Raw genomic sequence first — 23,891 nt, forward strand, 5'->3', positions numbered from 1 at the left:
ACAAAAGTATGAATACAAGCATTTTTTGAACTGCCCATATTACTTGTTGCAGCTAAGTTTCTGCCTTTTTTGTTTTGCTTTTTGGAACTGCCTTTATGTATTTCATGCTAGCACACTAAATGTCCCAAATGATCCCAAGCATCATAATTGTCTTGTAATACAAAAAAGTTATAATCCAAGTTGATAAAATGAATTTACAGTTCATGGAATGACAGGACTTTGTGATCAAAAAATTCAGTTCAGTTGAGTAGCAAGTTTTGATATCCAGTAGTTTTATCATCTGACTTTTCTACATTCCTTGCACTAGAATACCTTCCTAATTGCCCATGTGTGCACATAGACAGTGAGCATCAGGAAGTTATTTGACTCTGGCACACATCAATCTCATCCCGCTCTGACATGTGCATGAATGCTCAGGCATACACACAGAGTTAGGGAGGAATTGCCTAACGTAATCAATAGTGGCACCAGCTAATTTACCCAGCCCTTGTTAAGGAGTGCTGAAGTTGACAGTAATGTTAACATAGTTATTTCCCAATCAGCTAACTCAATACAGGTCAGGCACTAAACAGCCCTTGTCCTATGTATAAAACATTTTTGCGACACAATATTGGAATTTCAATGCATAAAGTGCCTGAGTGGAAATATAATCATAAAATGGAATCCAGGTATGGGAAACAAATCACGGAAGCACGACTGTACAGTTACCTTTCTGAACAGCGTTGTCCGTTTTTGCACCTCTTCTCCAGCTCTTTCAAGTGCTGGAAGGTTACGTGGAGTTCCACCTAGGGACACAAACAGAGAGCTGAATAAGAAAAACAGAAACTGGGGAGTGGTGGTGCTAGAAGATGAAATAACTTAGGGAAAAGCTCAGCAAATCATTTGAAACAAATATGGCAAAGGTGGCGATAATAAAACAAGAAGTGGCATAGTGCATAAACAGGAGGTCCATGAATTTCCCCTGCAATTATCACTCAGTGAGTTCTGGATCTCACACCATACGATCTCAGGAGTGCAGCCAGGGGAGACAGAGCTGAGAGAGGAGTTACAACTTATACATTTGCAAATAAAGGAAACAAAGCCTTTTTGTTTGCATAACAGTTTCTGAAGTTATTTAATGTTCATGTTAGAACCTTTCTATTCTAGGAGAAATACATTCATTCTTTCTTAGTAAGCACAAATTGCTTAAGCTTACATCGTTAATGTTCACTGCAACATGAATGCATTCAGAAATGACCATGAACTAAATTCAAGGATTGCAAACAATAGAAATATAATTTACCTGTTGCTATTAAACATTTATCATATGTTATTTCCAAACCATTGTCTAATTTTACTTTATTCCCTCGGACATCCATGTGTACAACCTGAAGACACAGAAACATAATGCAAATAAATCTTGTGATTATTCAAAGCCTTCCCACAACAACGCATTCTGATGTTTTGTTTACCCTTTATGTCATACCCAAGCTCAATTCAAAATGCACTAAAACAAAGGAACTGAAATATTTCAATTATGTGCAAGAACATGGGAGTTCCTGAGTCAATCTCTATCTAAAAGTATATTGCTATATTCATATCTATTGTGGAAAATTCTATAGCATCTCTATCATTTCTAACATCAAAGAACAAAGAAAATCATGGCACAGGAAAAGGCCCGTCGGCCCTCCAGGTGTACAACGACCATGCTGCCCGATTTAACTAAAACCCCCTACTCTTCCGGGGACCATATCCCTCTTTTTCCATCCAATTCATGTATTTGTCAAGACATCCCTTAAAAGCCACTAATGTATTCACTTCCACTACTTTCCCCAGTAACGAGTTCCAGGTAACCCACCACCCTTTGTGTAAAAAAGAAATTGGCCTCGTACATCTCTTTTAAACCTTGTCCCCCACACCTTAAACCTATGCTCCCTAGTAATTGACTCATCCACCCTGGGAAAAAGCTTTTGACTATCCACTCTGTCCATGTCTCTTATCTTATAGACTTCTATCAGGTCACCCCTCAACCTCTGTTGTTCCAGTGAGAATAAAGCAAGTTTTTCCAACCTCTCTTCATAGCTATTGCCCTCCAAACCAAGCAGCATCCTGGTAAATCTTTTCTGTACCCTCTCCAAAGCTTCCACATCCTTCTGGTAGTCTGGCAACCAGATTTGAAGACTATATGCCAAGTGTGGCCTAACTAAGGTTCTATAAAGCTGCAACAGGACTTGCCAGTTTTTAAACTCAATGCCCTGGCCGTTGGAGGCAAGCATGCCGTATGCATTCTTGACTATCTTCTCCACCTGCGGTGCCACTTTCAGTGACCGTGTACCTGTACACCCAGATCCCTTTGCCTGTCAATACTCAAAGGTTCTGCCATTTACTGTATATTTCTTTTCTGTATTAGACCTCCCAAAATGCATTACCTCACATTTGTCTGGATTAAACTCCATTTGCCATCTCTATGTCCAAGTCTCCAACCGATCTACATCCTGCTGCATCCTCTGATGGTCCTCATTGCTATCTGCAAATGCACCAACCTTTATGTTGTCCGCAAACTTACTAATCAAACCGGTTACATTTTCCTCCAAATCATTTATATATATTACAAACAGCAAAGGTCCCAGCACTGATCTCCATTTGTCACAGCCCTTCATTCAGAAATGCACACTGCCACTACTACCCTTTGTCTTCTTTGTCTCAGCTAGTTTTGTATCCACCTTGCCAGCTCACCTCTGATCCCATGTGACTTCACCTTCTGCACCAGTTTGCCATGAGGGACCTTGTCAAAGGCCTTAGTGAAGTCCATGTAGACAACATCCACCGCCCTACCATCATCAATCACCTTCGTCATTTCCTCAAAAAATTCAATCAAGATAGTAAGACACGACTTCCCCTTCACAAAACCACGTTGCCTCTCACTAATATGTCCATTTAATTCCAAGTGGGAATAAATCCTGTCTCGAAGAATCCTCTCCAATATTTTCCCTACCATTGATATAAGGCTCACCGGCCTGTAATTACCTGGATTATTCTTGCTACCCTTCGTAAACAAAGGAATGACATTGCTATTCTCCACTCCTCTGGGACCTCCCCTAGAGCCAGTGAGAATACAAAGATTTCTCTCATGACCCCCGCAATTTCCTCTCCTGTCTCACTCAGTATCCTGGTGTATATCACAACAGGTCCTGGGGACTTGTCTACCTTAATGTTTCTCAAGAACCCCAACACCACCTCCTTTTGGATCTCAACATGATTCAAACTATCTACACACCTTTTCCCAGACTCATCATCCACCAAGTCCTTCTCTTCAGTGAGTAAGTAACATTTTACCAAGTAGCATCAGTATTGAATCTAATGTTAACTTGGTACAATCATCAAATCAAAATTTTGGACTTACTTTTTTGCCAGTCAACACTGCCACTCCTCCATTTTCCACAGAAGGCAAATCCTGAGGGCTTACATAGAAAGATGGAGGCTGGAAAAAAATGCTGTAAACATGAAGAATACAGGTTAATCAAGTTCTTTCATATCTTTGAAACTGAGCAGTAACACTATAATTTAAAAGTCAGAGCCTTGTGATAATTGGTACAAAGGCATTCATCCAAATTCCTCTTTTCTGCGCAACCTCATAAAAAGGGTTAACATATCTGTTAAATTAGGGGAGAGAGAGAGAGAATTTCAGACAAATTTGTATCTATTATCCCACAAAGAAATGTCAAGGTCCAGATACCTGGATCCCTAGTGTTCAATTATTTTGGAACCAATGAAACCACCATAGAATTTGATTTCATCTTTTCTTGTTCCCCAGATTCAAGGGTAGTGATTGTCGTGGAATGCTGGTTGCATTAATACATTTTCTTTTGATATTCCAATTGAATTGTAGCATGTTGACTCCTATGCAATTTACAATTTTAAGCTTTATCCGTGAAGGGTGAAATGTATGGGGATTAGCTAACTCCAGTGATTCTAATTACTTAATCAGTTGGTTTCACAGACGTTTAATCCGGTTTAGGTGGTGACGTGCATAAATGTGAAATGCACAGGGATTAACAAACTGCAAATCAACAGAGATTAAAAATAATGGTGACACCTATCAGCATTCAAATTCAGAATGCTATTGGTTACCTGCTAGGCAGATTTCTGAAGAAAATATGAAATGCACTGGGTTCATTGATTTTAATTCCTTAATCAGAAAGCTTTGCAGAAGCTCAAGCTTGGCCTGTGTTCGAAGTCTTTCAAGTGGCAGTATTTACAAATTGTATTTCCTTGTATAATGAACACAGTCTCAGCAGTGAGTTTACTCATTTAAAATGATAACAATGTATCTCCTAGCTTGTTAACTGTGTGATTGCATCACCTTTTTTCGTTAACTCTAGTGCTGTGTACATTAATGCTATAGATATAAATAAGGATATCAACAAATCTCACTTCAAATGGGAACATTCAAGTTTTAGCAGTTCTTTTAAATGTTTATCATGGGGGCCATTCAGCCCATTGAATCTGCACCTACTTTCTAACGGAGCATCTTACCCCAGCCCTATCCCCGTAACCCCAGATGTTTATCCCACTAATCCCCCTAACCTACTTATCTTTGGACACCACAATGCAATTCAGCACAGCCAATCCACCTTACTTGCACATCTTTGGACTGTGGGAAGAAACCGAAGCACCTGAAGGAAACCCACATAGACAAGGGGAAAACATGCAAACTTCATTAGACAGTTACAGTGCTAACCACTTTGCCACTGTGTTGCCCAGGTTCAGGTTAGGTTCAGTTTACCACATTAGGTGATCTCATGGTTAACATACTAGTACTTAAAGCTGTCATATTAAGCAACTTATACTGATCTTGGGTACGGAAGCAAGAAGATACTAACTGGCAACTTTATTGCTGGTACTTTAAAAGAGTGAAAGGTGATTTGATTAGCGTCATAGAATCTTACAGTGCAGGAGGTGGTCATTCGGCCCATCAAATCTGCACCGCCCACTATCCCACTTAGGCCCCATGCCCAAAACCTCATGTATTTACCCTAGTTAGTGTCAGGGGGACTAAGGGGCAATTTGGCACAGCCAATCCACCTAACCCACACATTTCTGGATTGTGGGAGGACACCGGAACACCTGGAGGAAACTCACACAGACACAAGGAGAACATGCAAACTCAACACAGTAACCCAAGCCAGGAATCGAACCAGGATCCCTGACACTGAGAGATAGCGGTGCTAACCTCTGTGCCATCGTGCCATGTATAGAAGATCCTGAATGATCTTAACAAGCTAGAAGTGAAAAGGATGATTTTTCTTGTGGGTGAATCCAATCCAGAACTATGAAACACTGTTTTAAAATTAGGAGTTTCCTTCTTAGGACAGAGATGAGGGGAAATCCTTTTCGCCCAGAAGGTTGTGCGACTTTGGAACACTGCCTCAGAAGGGGATGGAGGCAGGGTCATTGAATATTTTTAAGACAGAGGTAGGTAGATTCTTGTTAGGCAAGGGAATCATAGTTTATCAGGGGTAGGTGGGGCTTAAAACACAAATAGACCAACCATGATCCGATCACATAGCAGAACAGCTAAAAGGGCCCAAAGGCTTATTCCGCTCCTATTTTGTATGTTTCATACATCTGTAATTTTGAAGAAACCCTTTGCTGAACACAGTAAATAAACTTTAAAAAGATTTAAGTGCCCAATTTTTCTAAAGTAAACTGTTTCACTGTTCTGTGCATACCATTTAAAAAGTGGTTATGTGTGGGGTAATTTAATTGATAGCAATGTATCCAAGTTACAAATAGATTTTCTACACAATCTGCATTCTATTGTTGCAAAACTCAGTTGACTTGCTGCAGAAATTGGTTCATAGAATCATACAAACCCTACAGTGCAGAAAAAGGCCATTTAGCCAATTGAGTCTGCACCGATCACAATCCCACCCAGACCCTAACCCATATGCCTACATATTTACCCACTAATCCCTCTAACCTACGCATCTCTGGACAACAAGGGGCAATTTTAGCATGGCCAATCAACCTAACCCACACATCTTTGGACTGTGGGAGGAAACCAGAGCACCCAGATGAAACCCATGCAGACACAGGGAGAATGTGCAAACTCCACAAGGCAGTGACCCAAGCCGGGAATCGAACCCAAGTCCCTGGAGCTGTGAAGCAGCAATGCTAACCACTGTGCTACCGTACTGCCCTTTTTGGAGGGGCAATTGATGGTCAGGAGAGGGAACCCTGGTTGATCGTTTCTCCTCCTTTGATCAAGTTGTGACAATGCATCTCAAAAGAAAAATAAGGTACATTTGGTGAAAAGCAAAAACAGAAAATGCTGGTAAAGCTCAGCAGATCTGACAGCACCTAGCGAAAGAACAAGAGCCAAAGTTTCAAGTCTAGATAACCCTTCGTCAAAGTTCTGACAGAGAGTCATCTAGACATGGAACGTTGGCTCTATTCTCTCCCCACAGATGCTGTCAAACCTGTTGAGATTTTCCAGCATTCTGTTTTTGTTTCAGACTCCAGCATCTGTAGTATTTTGGTTTTATTTTGTGAAAAGCATGCTACTTTTGCTTCACTTTTTTTTATTCCATTCAATAACCATCAACTATGTAAAAAGGAAATTTAAGCTATTTATTTATCCCCTGTTCTCTATTCGTGACTTTACTGGAAGAAGGAAAAAAATGCAAAAAGCCAAAATCCTACAACTCATGTCAATTTTGTGTTATGAATTTGCACTGCAAAGCTTAAACAGAAAAGGTGCATCTATCTGCTAAGCAACTGTTAAAATTTAAGTTTCAACGTTGTCAAATGTTTACCTCCTCTCTTTTCCATTCCATTGCTTAAACCTCAATGTTTCTGGCACACTGGAATCATCAGAAAACCAGAGTTCTTTCGAAAGGGGTGGCCGCATATATGGCAAATCTGGTTCCTCAGAAACTATCAAGACCTGAAACATATTCAGCATATCAAACACTTGAGTCCTATATATGGTTATCTCTCTCTCTCTAAGGCAACTGACTCTCAAAGTCATTCAGATGACATGCTATTTTATAATGGGATGCTTATGCCTTCATTTCATCCTCAGTTTTGCATTCAGCTACACTGCTGTCTTGCATCTTCTCTGAATGGGCTGAGCAACTAAGTATCAAACCAAATAAGGAGTACTCTAAATGGAAAAAAATGCTTATGAACACCTGTAGGCAGTGCAGTAATAGAATCCCTACAGTGCAGAAGGAAATCATTCAGCCCATCGAGTCTGCATCAACCACAATATCACCCAGGCCCATAACCCCACATATTTACCTGCTAATCCCCCTGACATTAGGATCAATTTAGCATGGTCAATCAACCTAACATGCATATCTTTGGACTGCAGGAGGAAACCGAGACGTCTGGAGAAAACCCATGCAGACAAAGGGAGAATGTGCAAACCCCACATAGACAGGGACCCGAGGCCGGAATTGAACCCAGGTCCCTGGCATTGTGAGGCAGTAGTGCTAACCACTGTGCCACCCTTTAGGAGTTGTAGGCAATTATATGAGTGACAGAATGTGGAGAGAATTAACAATAAAAACTCCAAACACATGCTGAAAGCACAATTTTAACTTGCTGAGAAGGAACTACATCATGCAAAATCTCATTAACGTCGTTACATTTTACCATTGTAGGTCACATCTTAAACTCAAGAACCAAAATATATTTAATAAGACACAAACATACAACCTGTAAGTGTTCAACGCTTTATATGTCAGCTAATTACTAAACACTAAATCAGAGACTGGCCATCAAGTTCCATTATGCTAATAAGCTGTTACTCATTTTTAAGAAATATCCATTGTACGAAACTTTCTCATATGAAAAATGTTTAGTAAATGATTTTGCCACTGTGAGATGCACATTAAAGAATTTGTCATTTCATTCCAATAGGTCAAGCTGGTTTAAGCTAGGATTCAAAGAATGAAAAATAAGTTTTTGTTTTAAACAGTAAGAACATTTGCAGAATTTTATGTAAAATCCAACAGTCTGACACTCATGCTTTTCGTTTTAGATAGCCATTGAAAACAGAGAGCATATCTTCAAAATATGCTTTGAAGTTACAGTAAATTCCCTTGGCCAAACTTATGCGCAGCTGGCAGCTGATGCTAGCTGGAAGATTTATATGCACAATGAACATGGACAATTTCAACTCTGTCACTAAAAGACATGCTCCAGCAGTACATCACTCAGACGATTTCTGTCCAGCTGAGTTACAAGGATGGCAGATGCAAGTAGAAATGTCACAATGATGAAATAGTGCACTTAATTTAGATTGGATTGAGGTACATTGGGAAAGCAGAACAAAGAGAACCACAATCTGCATCTGCAGTGCTGCTCCTTAATTGGAGCGTGCAAAGCTGGCACTTGAGGGTTGATTTTCTGATTCATGCTACCACCAGGGAGCATTACCTACTTGCCAACTATAACAAGTAGTCCAAAATGTACTGTACATTAATTTGGAGAATCCCAAAGAAACAGCAAACTCGGAATAATCCTTATGGTGTCAAAGATGGAAGAATATTCCATTTTATTGCACTAAGGGCTCCCTTGACTAGTGACAAAAATGACTTAAAAATGAATACACGACATCCCTTCAACTTGAAAACCGGGCTCTCATATTTTTGCTTTTTGCAAATAAAACAAACTCCAGATGACCCAACATCTGGAAATCTAAAGTTTTTTTTAATTAGTGTCACGAGTAGGATTACATTAACACTGCTATGGAGGTACTGTGAAAATCCCCTAAGCAGGCGACGGTGCAGAGGGACCTCGGGGTCCTTGTGCATGAGTCGCAAAAACCCAGCTTGCAGGTACAGCAGGTGGTCAGGAAGGCGAATGGGATGCTGGCCTTCATAGCGAGGGGGATTGAATATAAAAGTAGGGAGGTCTTGCTGCGGCTATATAGGGCACTGGTGAGGCCGCAGCTGGAGTACTGTGTGCAGTTCTGGGCACTGTACTTACGCAAGGATATTTTGGCCTTGGAGGGAGTGCAGAGGAGGTTTACTAGGCTGATGCCGGAGTTGAGGGGGTTGAGCTATGAGGAGAGGCTGAATAAACTAGGCTTGTACTCATTAGAGTTTAGAAGAATGAGGGGAGATCTCATTGAGACATATAAGATGATGAATGGGATGGATAGGATAGAGGTGGAGAGACTCTTCCCGCTCAGAAAGGACAGTAGGACTAGGGGGCACAGCCTCAAGATAAAGGGGGGGCGGTTTAGAACAGAGTTGAGGAGGAACTTCTTCACTCAAAGGGTGGTGAATCTCTGGAATTCTCTGCCCGTTGAAGTGGTGGAGGCTACCTCGCTAAATATTTTTAAGACGCGGGTTGATGGGTTTGTGATAAGAGAGGGGATTAAGGGTTATGGGGAGAGGGCGGGAATGTGGAACTGAGCCACGACAGATCAGCCATGATCTTATTGAATGGCGGGGCAGGCTCGAAGGGCTAGATGGCCTACTTCTGCTCCTATTTCTTATGTACCACACTCTGATGCCTGTTCAGGTACCCTGAGGGACAACTTAGCATGGCCAATGCACCTAACCAGCACGTCTTTCAGACTGTGGTAGAAAACTGGAGCACCCAGAGGAAACGCATGCAGACTCCACACAGACAGTGATCCAAGCTGGGAATCGCACCTAGTCCCCAGTGCTGTGAAGCAGAAATGTTAACTACTGTGCCGCCCCCAAAACTATGCAATATGTAACTCATTCTCTTTAAACAGTCGCTGGTTAGTCACCTTCCATAATGAGTGTTATATAAATCAAAACTCATTAACCGTTTCAATATCATATCTTAAATAATTACTTTATTAAACTATTAAAATTGTTCAACGTTTGTGAAAATACATATAAAGTTGTAAACAAAATTAAATTTGCTATCATACATTGAGAACACAATTGGTCCTATTTTGTCATTTTGATTCTAAATGCAGGGCAGACTTGAAACTGAGAGCATTTCAGATCTGACTTTTAGATCCATTCTCAGGCGCCCCCATACGCACTTTACCTGCAAAAATATCAGCAATTCCGAACCACGCTGCAGAAGCCTGTGGGCAGGGCTTAACGTGCCCGAAATTCTGCAACACCGATCAGCGCCTCCAACTGCGCAGAAAAAAAACACAGAATGCTGCTCCCCTGCCACATCGCCTGCTGGGCCAGATAATGCCTCCCCCTGGCCCCCACTGACATTGCCCCACCCCCACAACAATACTGACTGCCTTATCCCCTACCCTCTCCGCCAGCCAGACTGATTGTGGGCAATCCCCCGCCCCCCTCGACGATCTTATGCAGGGCGGCAGTGGATCCCCCCTGCCCCCCTCACTGAGGCAGAGAGCCATCGGACGCCTGGCACTTACCTCCTCACTAACTGGAGTGCCCAAATTGGACTTTTGTAGAGCAGGTCTATTTTGCACCGATTCTGGATGTGCTAATGTGGTGTTAAAGGGGGAGGTGCTGATAAGGTTGGGCGTGCAACCTATTACATCAATTTAAATGCACGCAAATGCATTTAAGTTGCCGTCACGTCCTTTTCAGGTGCAGTCCCAATTGTGGCCATTTTTGGGACTTGGCAAAGGGTGAACTGGCGTGGATCATGCTACTTGCCTCAGGCCCAACTTTACCAAGTTTTCGTGCCCGAAAACGGGCACAACTTGATGGTAAAATCAGGCCCACTATCTCTCATTGAGACTACTACATATGAATTTACCTTTTCCCTTGTATTTCGAGGCATTGAGTTCCTTGTACGAATAAAGTTTCCACTGTTACCAGACATTCTTCCATATTTAGCTCAAGTGTCCATTCTGGGTGTGAATTTGAGACCATACAATATATTAGCCTGCTACAGTACTGCTACAGTCAAGGATAGGCAGATTGACTGATTTTCCTTCCTCTAAAGCAGAAGTGCTGAGATTCATTGCTGCTCTTCAATTTTTGTCTTTCCAGGGATCTGTCTTAGAACAGATTCAACGCAGGACTTTTCTGAAGTCAACTAAACATCATAGGGAGCAGCCCAAATATGCACTTAATTAGAATGTTATCTAATGAATAAGTCAAGTTGTTACCCACCCTTGCTCCAGGATCCCGTGCACGAATAGATCTAGCTGCTGCAAATGATGCAGTTCCTCCACCAATCAGCAGATAAGGAGCATGTGATGGGATGTCAGGTCCACCACTAACTGGCACAGCTGGTGCTGTTAGAAAGGACAGAAAGAAAAACTTTAACCAAATTCTGTACAGTATAAGATGAGCACATTTTAACAGAACAGGAAACCTCAAGAAAGTCAGCAAGTAACCATCAATAAACAAAATAATGAGGAGCAGAATAAACTTCCATTTCCAAGAATGTCTTTCAGAAATCCAGCAGTACAAAGCACTCATTACCACAAATGCTGTTTCTAATGGATGTGATAACAGAGACAGCTCATAATATTAAATTTATAATGCTACATTTGCTGACAATTGGCAGGAAGGGGAAAAGAGGCAACATGTTAGAATCACAAAGATTGCAGATACTTTACACCTTGCTCACAAAAACATGTATTTCATCAACTGTTTATAATACTACCGTAAACCTGTTGTTTGGAAATGTGATTTTCACGTTTATGAGCCTAACTAATTAAAAGAGTGATGTTTTAATACAGGAAATTAATTACTTATTATATTGGGTATTTTGTTTTTATAGGAGCATAGTATTTAGGAGCAGGATTAGGTCATGTAACCCTTCAAGCCTGCTCTGCCATTCAATAAGATCATGGATAATCTGGTTGTGGGTTCAACTCCACTTTCCTGCCTGCCCCCACCATAACCTTAATTTCCTTGTTTATCAAGGATCTGTCCAACTCTGCCAATAAATTCAATGACAGATTCCACTGTTTTCTGAAGAGAATTCCAGACTAATGACTCTCGAGAGAAAAAATATTCTTATCTGCATCTTAAAAGGGAAACCTTATTCTTAAACCTTGTTCCCTAGTTCAAGTTATTCCCCCAAGTGGAAACAACCTCCCCCTATCTACCCTATCATGTTCCCTCAGGAACTTGCATGCTTCAAGAAGATTATTTTATTTGTTTTTTGACTTTTTATAATTTTTCATTTGTTTTATTTACTAGTGTCACAAATAGGCTCACATTAATACTGCAATGAAACTATTGTGAAAATCCCTTAGTCGCCACATTCCAGCATCTGTTCAGGTACACTGAAGGAGAATTTAGCATAGCCAATGCACCTAACCAGCACATCTTTCAAACTGGCAGGAAACCGGAGCATCTGGAGGAAGACATGGGAAGAACATGTAGACTCTCCACAAACAGTGACCCAAGCCAGGAATCAAACCCCTGGAGCAGTGAGGCAGCAGTGCTAACCATTTTGCCATTGTTAGCCTGCAATCCTGCAGAAAGATTTTCAACCTAAGTATGTTTCAGAAGCTGACTGAATGATGATTAAATCAGTTGCAAAAGGATTTTAAATAAACCAGGTTTCTTACTGAAACATTTATTGAATTCTTTCTCTTGCCATTGCTTGCTTCCCCCGTGTTACAGGCTAGCTAATCTTCATGCGAAGCCAATCATTAATAACTGATCTTGAACTTTCCATTATCCCCAAAAATTTTAACCTGGGTTATTTTACTGCAACAATCAACCATTTAATGCTTACTCTACTGCTTTGTCAGATATTTTACAATTTTTACAAATGTTTTTACATGAGCCCATAGTTTACTTTCAATGAATGGCATAAACAACATGAAATAATATGAAAGGAGCATTGAAATGTGACACCTGAATTGTTATTATTAACAAAAGTGTAAAAGAATGAAGTTCGGGTTTGAATAACAAAACACAATTAATTGATTTCCTGCTGCGCTAAATCATATAATTCTCCTACTACTCTTACAACAAGCAAGCAAATCAATAATTGCATTAGTAGACTACATTTCTTTTGTTTTTGATAACTTATGTAACACTATATTTATCATAACATGCTACCTCACACCATGTGAAGTATCTCTTTGTTGAGAGAAAGGTCCACTATAAATAGATGAAGATGCATGAGTATAATTTACCAATCCTAATGTCACAGAATTTAAAAACCTATGTGCAGCAGCTAGGAGACAGGAAGGAAGTACATGTATCTAAGTCAGTCTGGCTGCTTTATAATTTTTTTTAAATGGACAAATGGCTGCACTGATAAAATTGCCCTCACTGACCACATGATCATCATTCTGGGAGTTTCTGAAGAGTTTAAACTTGGACAAAGGATAACACATGAGGCACATCCATAGGGTGGCACGGTGGCTAGCACTGCTGCCTCATAACACCAGTAACCTGGATTCAATTCATGCCTTGGGTGACTGTGTGGAGTTTGCATGGTCTCCCTGTGTCTGTGTGGGTTTTCCCTAGGTGCTCCGATTTCCTCTCACAGTCCAAAGATGTGCAAGTTAGGTTGATTGGCCAAGTTAAATTGCCCCATAGTTAGGGGGATTAGCAGGGTAAATATGTGGGGTTACGGGGGTACCCCCTGGGTAGGACTGTTGTTGGTGCAAGCTTGTGGGCCAAATGGCCTCCTTCTGCACTGTAAGGATTCTATCAAACCTCTGGAATGCAACACTCACTGTACAAACGTTCCAGCCAAGCCAATACAATTGATTAGTCTGCTACGGAGGTAGGCAGAGCTGTTTGTGACTCACCTCTGACACTGTGATAATAGTTCCACAGTTGCCTGCTCAAAATGCATTGGGTTTTAACAAGAGGCCACATTAGCTGAATAGCTTGACCTGAAACTATCCAATTACATGACCGAGACTTGAACTGTTTGAAGTTCTTCAATTGTACAGCTTTTGAATTTTACATCTGTTGCAGTTTAACCTTCGAACAGAACCAGACTCCAGCCTAGAATTCTGCCTTTGACCTCCATCGTTCTCCAAAGTCTGACCTCCAGAAAGAACCCAACATTTTGCCTACAGAGTGTACTAATTTCCAAGATACAAGAATACTTTGCTGTGTCTTCAACGATCTTAGACTGCAACCAAGTTCCTCGGACCAAGAACAGAAGTTCTGTCAGAAAAAGTGATCAGAAAGAATCCAAACTTATTTTATCTTTTCCTGAATTTGTTAGGGTTATTAAATCAAGGATTGGATCACTCCAACGCTGAAGGGTTGGGGAAAATACACTCTCACTTATAAAAGGGGAGATGTCAGGGGTAAGTTTTTCAATGAGGGTGGTGGGTGAGTGGAATCGGCTGCCGTCGGTGGTGCTGGAGGTGAACTCGCTGGGGTCTTTTAAGAGACTTCTGGATGAATACATGGGATTTAATGGGATTGAGAGTTATAGATAGGCCTGGTAGGTATGGATATGATCGGCGCAACTTGTGGGCCAAAGGGCCTATTTGTGCTGTAGTGTTCTATGTTCTAAATCAAAAATTACCTTTCTGTTTATGGACAGGTAGTGCGTGGAGAAATCGGGGCTGTTTAAGTTAATCCAGCTCCTCTTGTGACATAGGTAATTGATATCAATATGATTGAATCAATTTGGTCCAATGCTTCACAAAACGACTGAATAATATCTAAAATAGTGCAATTGTTTGATGGGAAAACAATACAAATCAGGACCCACCTTCGATCTTACCACCTTTGTCTGTCTCTACGAGTTGCTCAGTTTTAGAATCCTCTACTGTTATTTCCACTGAGGCCTGTTCGGGCACTTCAGTGGCAACCTCTTTTGAGGCTGCAGCTGAAGAGGCAGATTCTGCAAGCACAAACCGTTGGGACAAAATTTTCCTGACGTGCAAGATTTACAACAATTCAGAGCTGTCCTACAATCTGTAATATAGTCTAACAATGTAAAACAAAGGAAGAAAAGGCAATGGCAACAATTAATAAGCTCCACTTGAGTAGCACAATTATCATCCAAAGCATTTCATCTTTCAACTATAACAAAATAACCAAAATTCACATCTACGTCCAAAAATACATCCACAAAGTCATTACCTTTCATAATTTGAATCAAAGCCATCAAACACAAGGATCCAAAAAGATCATGGAATGAAACAAATCCACGTGCTATTCAATATAATCTAACACCAGCGAAAAGCAGTTTCCAGAAACTGGTCTGATTTGTCCATTAATCAGTAACCAAAAAGCTGAAAATTAGCATGGGAGAACAAGAAACACAGAAATCTGTGCACCTGAGGGCGGCAAGTGCACAAAATATAAGTTGGTTGGGGAACTTCAATGCTTATCACCAAGAGCTCAGTAGCACCACTGTTGACGAAGCTGGCAGAGCCCTAAAGGACATAGCTGCTGGACTGAGTATGATGCAGGTGGTGAGGGATGATATGGAGATGCCGGCATTGGACTGGGGTAAACACAATATGAAGTCTCACAACACCAGGTTAAAGTCCTACAGGGTTATTTGGTAGCACAAGCCACTAGCTTTCGGAGTGCTGCCCCCTTTATCAGCTGAGTGGGAGTTCTGTTCACAAACTCAATTTACAAAATAATGGTTGGAATGTGAGTCTTTAAATGTAACAAAGTCTTAAAGGTACAGGCAATGTCAGTGGCGTGGATGCCAACATCTTCATGCACAGGTTCGAACAAGACCTCTTCACCGCATAGGACCTTCAACCGATGGTACACACTAGATACATCAATGACATTTTCTTCCTTTGGACTCATTGTGAACAATCACCGAAACAATTATATGACATCATCAACAAGTTCCATCCCACCATCAGACTCACCATGGACTACTCTCCAGAATCGGTTGCATTCTTGGATACACGCATCTCATCAAGGACAGTTACCTTAGCACTTCACTGTACTGCAAGCCCATGGATAACCTCACGATGCTCCACTTCTCCAGCTTCCACCCTAAACACGTTAAAGATGCCATCCTCTACGGACAAGCCCTCCACATACACAGGATCTGCTCAGATGAGGAGGATCACAACAGATGCCTCCAGATGCTGAAAGACACCCTCATAAGAGCAGGATATGGCGCTCGACTCATTGATCGACAGTGCCGACATGCCACAGCAAAAAACCACACCGACGTCCTCAAAAGACAAACATGGGACGTGGCGGACAGAGTACCCTTCGTCGTCCAGTACTTCTCTGGAGTGGAGAAGCTACGACATCTTCTCCGGAGCCTTCGACATACCATTCATGAAGACAAACATCTTGCCAAGGCCATCCCCACGCCCCCTCTTCTTGCCTTCAAACAACTGCACAACCTCAAACAGACCATTATCTGCTGCAAACTACCCAGCCTTCAGGAGAACAGTTACCACAACAACACACAGGCCTGCACAGCAATTTCTGCAAGACATGCCGGATCACCAGTATCACATGAGAACACCATCACCAGGTACACAGTACATACACTTGCAACTCGGCCAGTTTTCTAACTGATGCGCTGCAGAAAAGGATGTCCTGAGGTATGATACACTGGGGAGATCATGCAGACGGTTGAATGAACACTGCACGACAGTCACCAGGCAAGAGTGTTCTCTTTCTATTGGGGCACACTTCAGTGGTCATGGGCATTCAGCATCTGATCTTCGGATAAGCGTTCTCTCCAAAGCAGCCTTCACGACAACGCAGAATCGCTGAGCACAGACTGATAGCCAAGTTCCGCACATGAGGATGGCGTCAACTGGGATCTTGGGTTCATGTCATACTATCTGTAATCCCCACAACTTTACTGAGCTTGCAAAATCTCACTGTCCTGGCTGGAGACAAAACACATCTCTTTAACCTGTGCTTAACCCTCTCTCCACTTACTTTGTCTGTACCTTGCAGAATTGATTACCTATAAAGACTCACATTCCAACCATTATTTTGTAAATTGAGTTTGTGTCTTTATATGCCGTTTGTGAACAGAACTTCTGCTCACCTGGTGAAGGGGCAGCGCTCTGAAAGCTAGTGGCTTGTGCTACCAAATAAACCTGTTGGACTTTACCTGATGTTGTAAGACTTCCTGGTGGTGAGGGAACCATGGGAGAAAAATTTACATTACCATTATCTTCACTAATCTACCTGTCAACTGTCACAGGTTCATCTGTCCATGACAACCACACAGTCCTCATGGAAACAAAGCTCCATTTTTACATGAAGGATCATCATACTAGATTGGATAAATTTCAAACAGATCCACCAACTCAAAACTTGGCATCCATTAAGAGTTTTGACATGTGGTCATCTGGACTCGAAACATCAGCTCTTTTCTCTCCTTACTAATGCTGCCAGACCTGCTGAGATTTTCCAGCATTTTCTCTTTTGGTTTCAGATTCCAGTATCTACAGTAATTTGTTTTTATCCATTAGAGTTGTAGATTATCAGCAACATATATGTATTCAACCACAATCTGTAATGGAACAACATCAAGTTCAATTAAAAGTGCAGGAGAGCATACCAGGAGCAGAACCAGTAATTTCACCAACGTCTAATTGGTGAAGTTACAAAACAGGACTACTTGCACGCCAAACAGTGAAGGCAGAAAGAGACAGAAAGAACAAAATGATTTTATAACAATGGATCAGATCGAATTTCTGCAGTCCTGCCACATCAAGCTGTGAATGTTGGTGGACAGGAGGAGGTAGCTCCATCAATATCCCCATCCTAATACCTCATACGCCTACGACTGTATGGCCAAATTCCCCATCAATTCGATTTTCAAGTTTGCTGACTACACCACCGTAGTGGGTCAGATCTCAAACAATGACCAAATAGAGTACAGGAATGAGATAGAGAAGCTGGTAAATTGGTGCAGCGACGGTAATTTCTCCCTCAACGTCAACAAAACAAAGGAGATTATCCTCGACTTCAGGAAGCACAGAGGAGAACATGCCACTGCCTACATCAAAAGGGGGTGAAGTAGAAACAGTTGAGTGCTTCAAATTTTTTGGTGCCCAGATCACCAACAACCTGTCCTGGTCCCCCCATGCTGACACTATAGTTAAATAAGCCCAGCAACACCTCTAGTCTCTCAGAAGGCTAAGGAAATTTGGTATATCAGCTACAACTCTCACTAACTTTTACAGATGTACCATGGAAAGCATTCCTTCTGGCTGTATCACAGTTTGGCATGGCTCTTGCTCTGCCCAAGGCCACAAGAAACTACAAAATGTCATGAATGTAGCCCAATCCATCATGCAAACCAGCCTCCCATCCATTGACTCTGTCTACACTTGCTGCTGCCTCAGCAAGAACAGCCACATAATTAAGGACCCCACCCACCCTGGACATTCTCTCTTCTACCTTCTTCCATTGGGAAAAAGATACTGAAGTCTGAGATCATGTACCAACCGACTCAAGAACAGCTTCATCCCTGCTGCTGTCAGACTTTTGAATAGACCTACCTTAAGTTGATCTTTCTCTACACCCTACCTATAACTGTAACACTACATTCTGTAATCTCTCATGAATGGAATGCTTTGTCTGCATATTGCGCAAGAAACAATACTTTTCACTGTATGCTAATACATGTGACAATAATAAATCAAATCCTCAATGATGGGAGAGCCCAGCATAATCAGTTCAAAAGACAAGGCTGAAGCATTTGCACCCATCTTCAGCCAGAAGTGCTGAGTGGGTGATTCACCTTGGCTACTTCCTCAGCTCCCGAGTATCATCGATACCAATCTTCAGCCAATTCAATTAACTCCTTGTATAACAAGGGACAGCTGACAGCAATGGTTATTGCAAAGGCTTTGGGCCCTGACAACATTCCAGCAATAGCACTGGAGACTTACGTTGCAAAATTATCTGTGTACTGAGCCCAACTGCTCTAGAACAGATATAACATAACCCTGCAATGTAGAAAATTGCCCAGGTATGTCCTGCCTAGAAAAAGGAGGACAAATCCAACTTGGCTCATTACTGCCCATCAGTCTACGCTTGGTCATTAGCAAAGTGATTGAAGGGTCAAGAATAGTGCTATCAAGTGGCAGCTACACAATAACAATTTAATCACTAATGATCAGTTTGATTTCCACCAGAGGGTTACTCTGCTCCTGACCTTATTACAGTTGTAGCCCAAACATGGACACTAGAATTAAATAGAAGAATTGAAGTGAGATTGACAGCCCTTGACATCAAGGCAGCATCTGAGTGTGGCATCAACAAGCCCTGGCAAAACTGAAGTCAACGGGAATCAGGGGGCAGAAACTCTTCACTGACTAGCACAAAAGAAGATTGCTGGAGGTCCAGAATACTGCTGCAGGAATCAACCTTAGGACTATGCCCCAAGCCCAGCAACCTTTGGCTGCTTCATCAATGACCTTTCCTCCAACATAAAATCAGAAATGGGGATGTTTGCACAATGTTCAGCACCATCCGTGACTCCTCGACTACTGATGTAGTCTCTGTCCATATGCAGCAAGACCTGGACAACATTCACGCTTGGACTGATAAGCGGCAAGTAATATTCAAGCCACAAGTGCCAGGCAATAACCACCTCCAGAATGAAAGAATATAACCACTTTCCCATTCAATGACATCACCGTTGCTGAATCCCCAACTATCAACATCCTGGGGGTTACTGTTGCCCTGAAACTAAATGGAACTAGTCATACGCAATTGTGGCTACAAGAGCAGGTCAGAGGCTGGACAGACGCTGAGACTTCTACAGCGAGTAACTCACCTCCCAACTCCCTGTTCACCATCTCGACGGCACAAGTCAGGGGTGCGATAGAATATTTCCCATTTGCCTGGAACAGTATAGCTCCAATTACACTAAATCAGCACCATCCAGGACAAAACACAGTGCTTGACTGACACTCGCCCTCCACTTTAAAATATCCCCACCCCCCACACATACTACCAACATTCAGTGGCAGCAGTGTGTAACAAGAAATACTGCAGTACCTCCCCAAAGCTCCTCAAACAACGCCTTCCAAACCCACGACCTATACCACTTAGAAGGACAAGGGTATTGTTGTTCGTCCGTCGTTATCGATGAGGACCTCGACACCATTAGTCATTTTGAGGCTGGTTGCGGTGGGTCCGAAGATGACTGATCAGGCCAATTCGGGCATGGAATGTCCTGGCACATATTGACGTGGAGATGCCGGCGTTGGACAGGGGTAAAACAGTAAGAAGTCTGACAACTTAGACCTGGTGTTGTCAGACTTCTTACTGGCACATAGTGGACAGACTCGTGTAGACACTGTAGTTGTTGCACTGGTGGCTCTGGTCTTGCACAGCTCGCGCTTAAGTTGTGCTTCAGCAATACACCTTGCTTCGTGAGCTTGACAGCCTTTGTGGATGAGGCAGCGCCAGGTAGGGTGGTTTTGTGCCAGCGTTTCCCAGGCTGGGGTCGTGTCAATGTCAAGCGACTTCAAGGAGGCCTTGAGCGTGTCTTTGAAACATTTCTTCTGCTCTCCATGCAAGCGTCTTCCAGCAGAGAGTTCCCCAAAAAGCTGTTTGGGTATGCGCTCGTTTGACATACGGATGACATGACCTGCCCACCAGATCTGTGCTCTCATCAGTAGTGTGTGGACTGATGGTAGACTTGCTCTAGAGAGAACTTCAGTGTCTGGTACTTTGTCTCGCCAACGGATGCGTAATATTCTGCGAAAACAAGTCTCGTGGAAATGATTGAGCTGTCTTGCATGCCTTCGATACACAGTCCACGTTTCACAGGCATACAGGAGGATAGTGAACACCGCGGTGCTGCAGACTTTCATTTTTGTTGCTGGGCCGATTTCTCAACGTTCCCATACAGTGAAGTGCAGTCTACCAAAAGCAGAACTTGCCTTTGCTATTTACTATATACTATATACCATTTGCTATATACAGCCTTTGCTGTATCAATAGTCACTGCTTGGGACAGGGTGCTGCCAAGATAAAAGTGAACTGGTCCACTGCCTGTAGTTTCTGCCCTTTGATTGTGATTATGGGTTCTGTGTACAGTGCATGAGGAGCAGGCTGGTGCATGACTTCGGTCTTTTTAATGTTGACAGTGAGTCCAAAGCTGTCACAAGCCGTGGAAAATTTGTCCATACTGACTTGCATCTCTGGCTCTGAGCCAGCGTACAGGGCGCAGTCAGTCATCGGCAAAGAGGAAATCTCTCAGAACAGTCTCTTTCACTTTGGTAATAGCTTGAAGTCTCCTCAGGTTGAAGAGCTTCCCATCCACTCTGCACTTGAGGCTAATTCCAGCAACACTGCCCTGGAAGGCATCATTCAAGCATGGCAGTAAACATCATGCCAAACAGTGTGGGTGCGAGCACACAGTCCTGTTTGACACCACTGGTGACTGGGAATGCCTCAGAGGATTCTCCATCATCCAGTACTCTGGCCATCATGGAACTGGCGTACCATCCGAATGAATTTGGGAGGGCAGCCAACTTTAACATGATCCTCCACAGGCCTTGTCGGCTTACAGTGTCAAAGGCTTTCACGAGGTCAACAAAGGTTGTTTAGAGCTCGCGATTCTGTTCCTGACACTTCTCCTGAAGTTGGTGCGCAGCAAAAATCATGTCAGTAGTCCCACGACCTTTGTGGAAGCCACATTGTGACTCTGGAAGCATGCTTAGCTCCGGATGAGTGACCAGATGATTTAGCAGGACTCTTGCAAGGGATTTTCCTGTGATGGAGAACAGCGAGATTCTTCGGTGGTTGTTGGATACTTGCCGATTGCCCTTCCTCTTGTAGAGGTGTATGATGGAAGCATCTTTAAGTTCCTGAGGAATGGATCCTTGCTTCCAAAAGGACTGGAACAACTCGGTGAGCTTCTCGATAAGTGCAGGACCAGCAGCTTTACAGATCTCTGAGGGTATGGCATCTGTCCCTGGATAGCTGGCTGACAGCTTTTGTGACTTCAGCTACTACCGGTGGATCATCCATGGTGCTGCTGATATCAACCTGGGGAATCTTGTCTATTGCCTCATCGTTAACAGATGATGGTCAGTTGAAGACAGCTTCAAAGTGTTCAGCCCATCTCTGCAGGATCTGATCTCTCTCTGTAGGATCTGATCTTTCTCTGTAATGAGAGTTGTACCATCTGTACTCAGGAGGGGGAAACTCCCGAGAGATTGAGGTCTGCAAAGAGTGTTGAGGGCTTCATAGAACCATTTCAAGTCGTTTCTGTCAGCATATCCCTGTATTTCATCTGCCTTGGTGCTCAGCCAGGCATCCTGCATTTTACACAGTTTATCCTGGACTGTCCTGCGAGCACTGGTAAAAGCATTTTTCTTGGCAGCTGAAGATAGGTCATTCTGACAGGCCCGATGAAGACGGTGCTTTTCAACAAGTAAAGCCTGTATCTCCTCATCATTCTCATCGAACCAGTCATGCTGCTTGCAGGCAGAGGGCCCGAGCATCTTCAGTGCAGATGTACGGATAGCGTCCCTGAAGCATTCCCAATCATCCTCAACACTGCCTGCAAGGTGTAGGTCAGCAAGCTTGATTTAAGTCTTCAGCCAGTGCTGAAGCTATGCCGGGGTTCTTTAGCTTGGCCGCATTGATCCTTTTCATAACCTTGCTTCCTTGTGGTCGCCTCTTGGGTCTGATGCGGAGCCTCATTTTGGAGACAATGAACCTGTGATCTGTCCAGCAGACAGCACCACACATGGCCTTGGTAACTCTGACATCCTGCTGTCTTTTCTCCTGACAATGACATAGTCGATAAGATACCAATACTTAGAGTGGGGGTGCATCCAGGAGGTCTTGTTACGGGTAGGCAGACAGAAGGTTGTGTTGGTGATGAGGAGGTCGTGTGCTGCACAAGTCTTCAGTAAGAGTAGGCCGTTACTGTTACACTTGCCCACTCCATGCCTCCCAATGAATCACTACCAGATTGCAGAGTCACACCCTACTCTTGCATTAAAATCGCCAAGCAAGATCAGCTTGTCGGTACTGCTCACTGCTGATAGTAGGGCATCTAGTTCTTCGTAGAACTTGTCTTTCATCTCATCTGCATTGTTCATTGTGGGGGCATAGGCGCTGATCAGGGTGGCTTGACTTCTGTTCTATAGCGGAAGGTGTAATGTCATAAGCCAGTTGTTCACACCCTTGGGTAGACTATCAAGTTTCCGAACAAGGTGACTCCTGACGGCGGATCCAACTCCAGCATCACGACACTCATCGCTGCCGTGACCGCTCCAGAAAAAAAGTGTATCCACCTCCAGTTTCAGTCAACTGACCTACATTGGCAAGATGAGTTTCACTCAGGGCCGCAGTGTCAATGTTGTATCTTGCAAGCTCTCTGGCAACTAAGGCTGTTCTGCTCTCTGGTCTGTCTGCTGTAGGGTTGTCCAAAAGAGTGCGCACGTTCCAAGTGCCAATGGTAAGTGATGTCACCTTGTGTTTTATTTTGTTTGTTCGACCGTAAGATAGGATCCCTGCCAGCCGCGGTAAACTGGCCAGAGTGTAGTGAAGCAGGCAATGTTTAGGGCACCTTTTCTAGCCCCTTCTTCATTCTATGGAGGTGAGCAGTGCGTTCCTGAAGAGGACAGCTCAGTCGCCCAGGTAGATGCCGAGTTCCATGGCTGCTTCGGTCAGCGAAAAACAACCATTAGACCTGAGGCGCCTGCGTGCAGGTCCATGACTACAGCTCTCAGTGTATCCACACCTGCTGCTTCGTCGCTCGCCCATCGCCACAGGACTTCAAGGGTTGAACAGCACATTGATGATGACGGTGTCAAAACTAGCGCTTAATTTGGATTATAGTGAGGGAGAGTTGCGCAGCGTCAGCCTCACTCTCTCTTCCCAATTTCCATGCAGATCCAGTGGCAACACAGGAGTCAAGGCAGCTGGAAATGGGACCAGGCGCAGTGGATGACCAGGAGATCTTCTGTATCTTTGTCCTGCTCTTTGCGTTCCACGACTCTTGCAGAGACCGCCTTCTTGACTGTTGGACCTTCCATTGGTCTCGTCCGC

The 23,891-nt window shown here is 43.1% G+C and overlaps 1 protein-coding gene across 4 annotated transcripts in view; it reads right to left on the reverse strand.

The window, feature by feature from the left end:
- aifm1 (apoptosis inducing factor mitochondrion associated 1) overlaps positions 1–23,891 on the reverse strand; it is a 64,716-nt gene that overhangs the window by 16,730 nt on the left and 24,095 nt on the right. For 2 of the 4 annotated variants that reach the window (XM_080187731.1, XM_080187730.1), the window contains exons 5-9: positions 11,082–11,206; positions 6,798–6,928; positions 3,383–3,473; positions 1,283–1,367; positions 709–785 (exon numbers count right to left, since the gene is read on the reverse strand). In XM_080187731.1, the coding sequence (XP_080043857.1) occupies positions 709–785; positions 1,283–1,367; positions 3,383–3,473; positions 6,798–6,928; positions 11,082–11,206 (509 nt within the window). Of the gene's footprint in view, positions 1–708; positions 786–1,282; positions 1,368–3,382; positions 3,474–3,715; positions 3,857–6,797; positions 6,929–11,081; positions 11,207–14,622; positions 14,755–23,891 lie in introns of those variants that run through there. The other 2 variants (XM_080187732.1, XM_080187734.1) reach the window with 2 other exon arrangements.

The sequence above is a fragment of the Carcharhinus amblyrhynchos genome, chromosome 4 (assembly GCF_965287045.1).
Source record: "Carcharhinus amblyrhynchos chromosome 4, sCarAmb.v2.hapA, whole genome shotgun sequence".
NCBI lineage: Eukaryota > Metazoa > Chordata > Chondrichthyes > Carcharhiniformes > Carcharhinidae > Carcharhinus > Carcharhinus amblyrhynchos.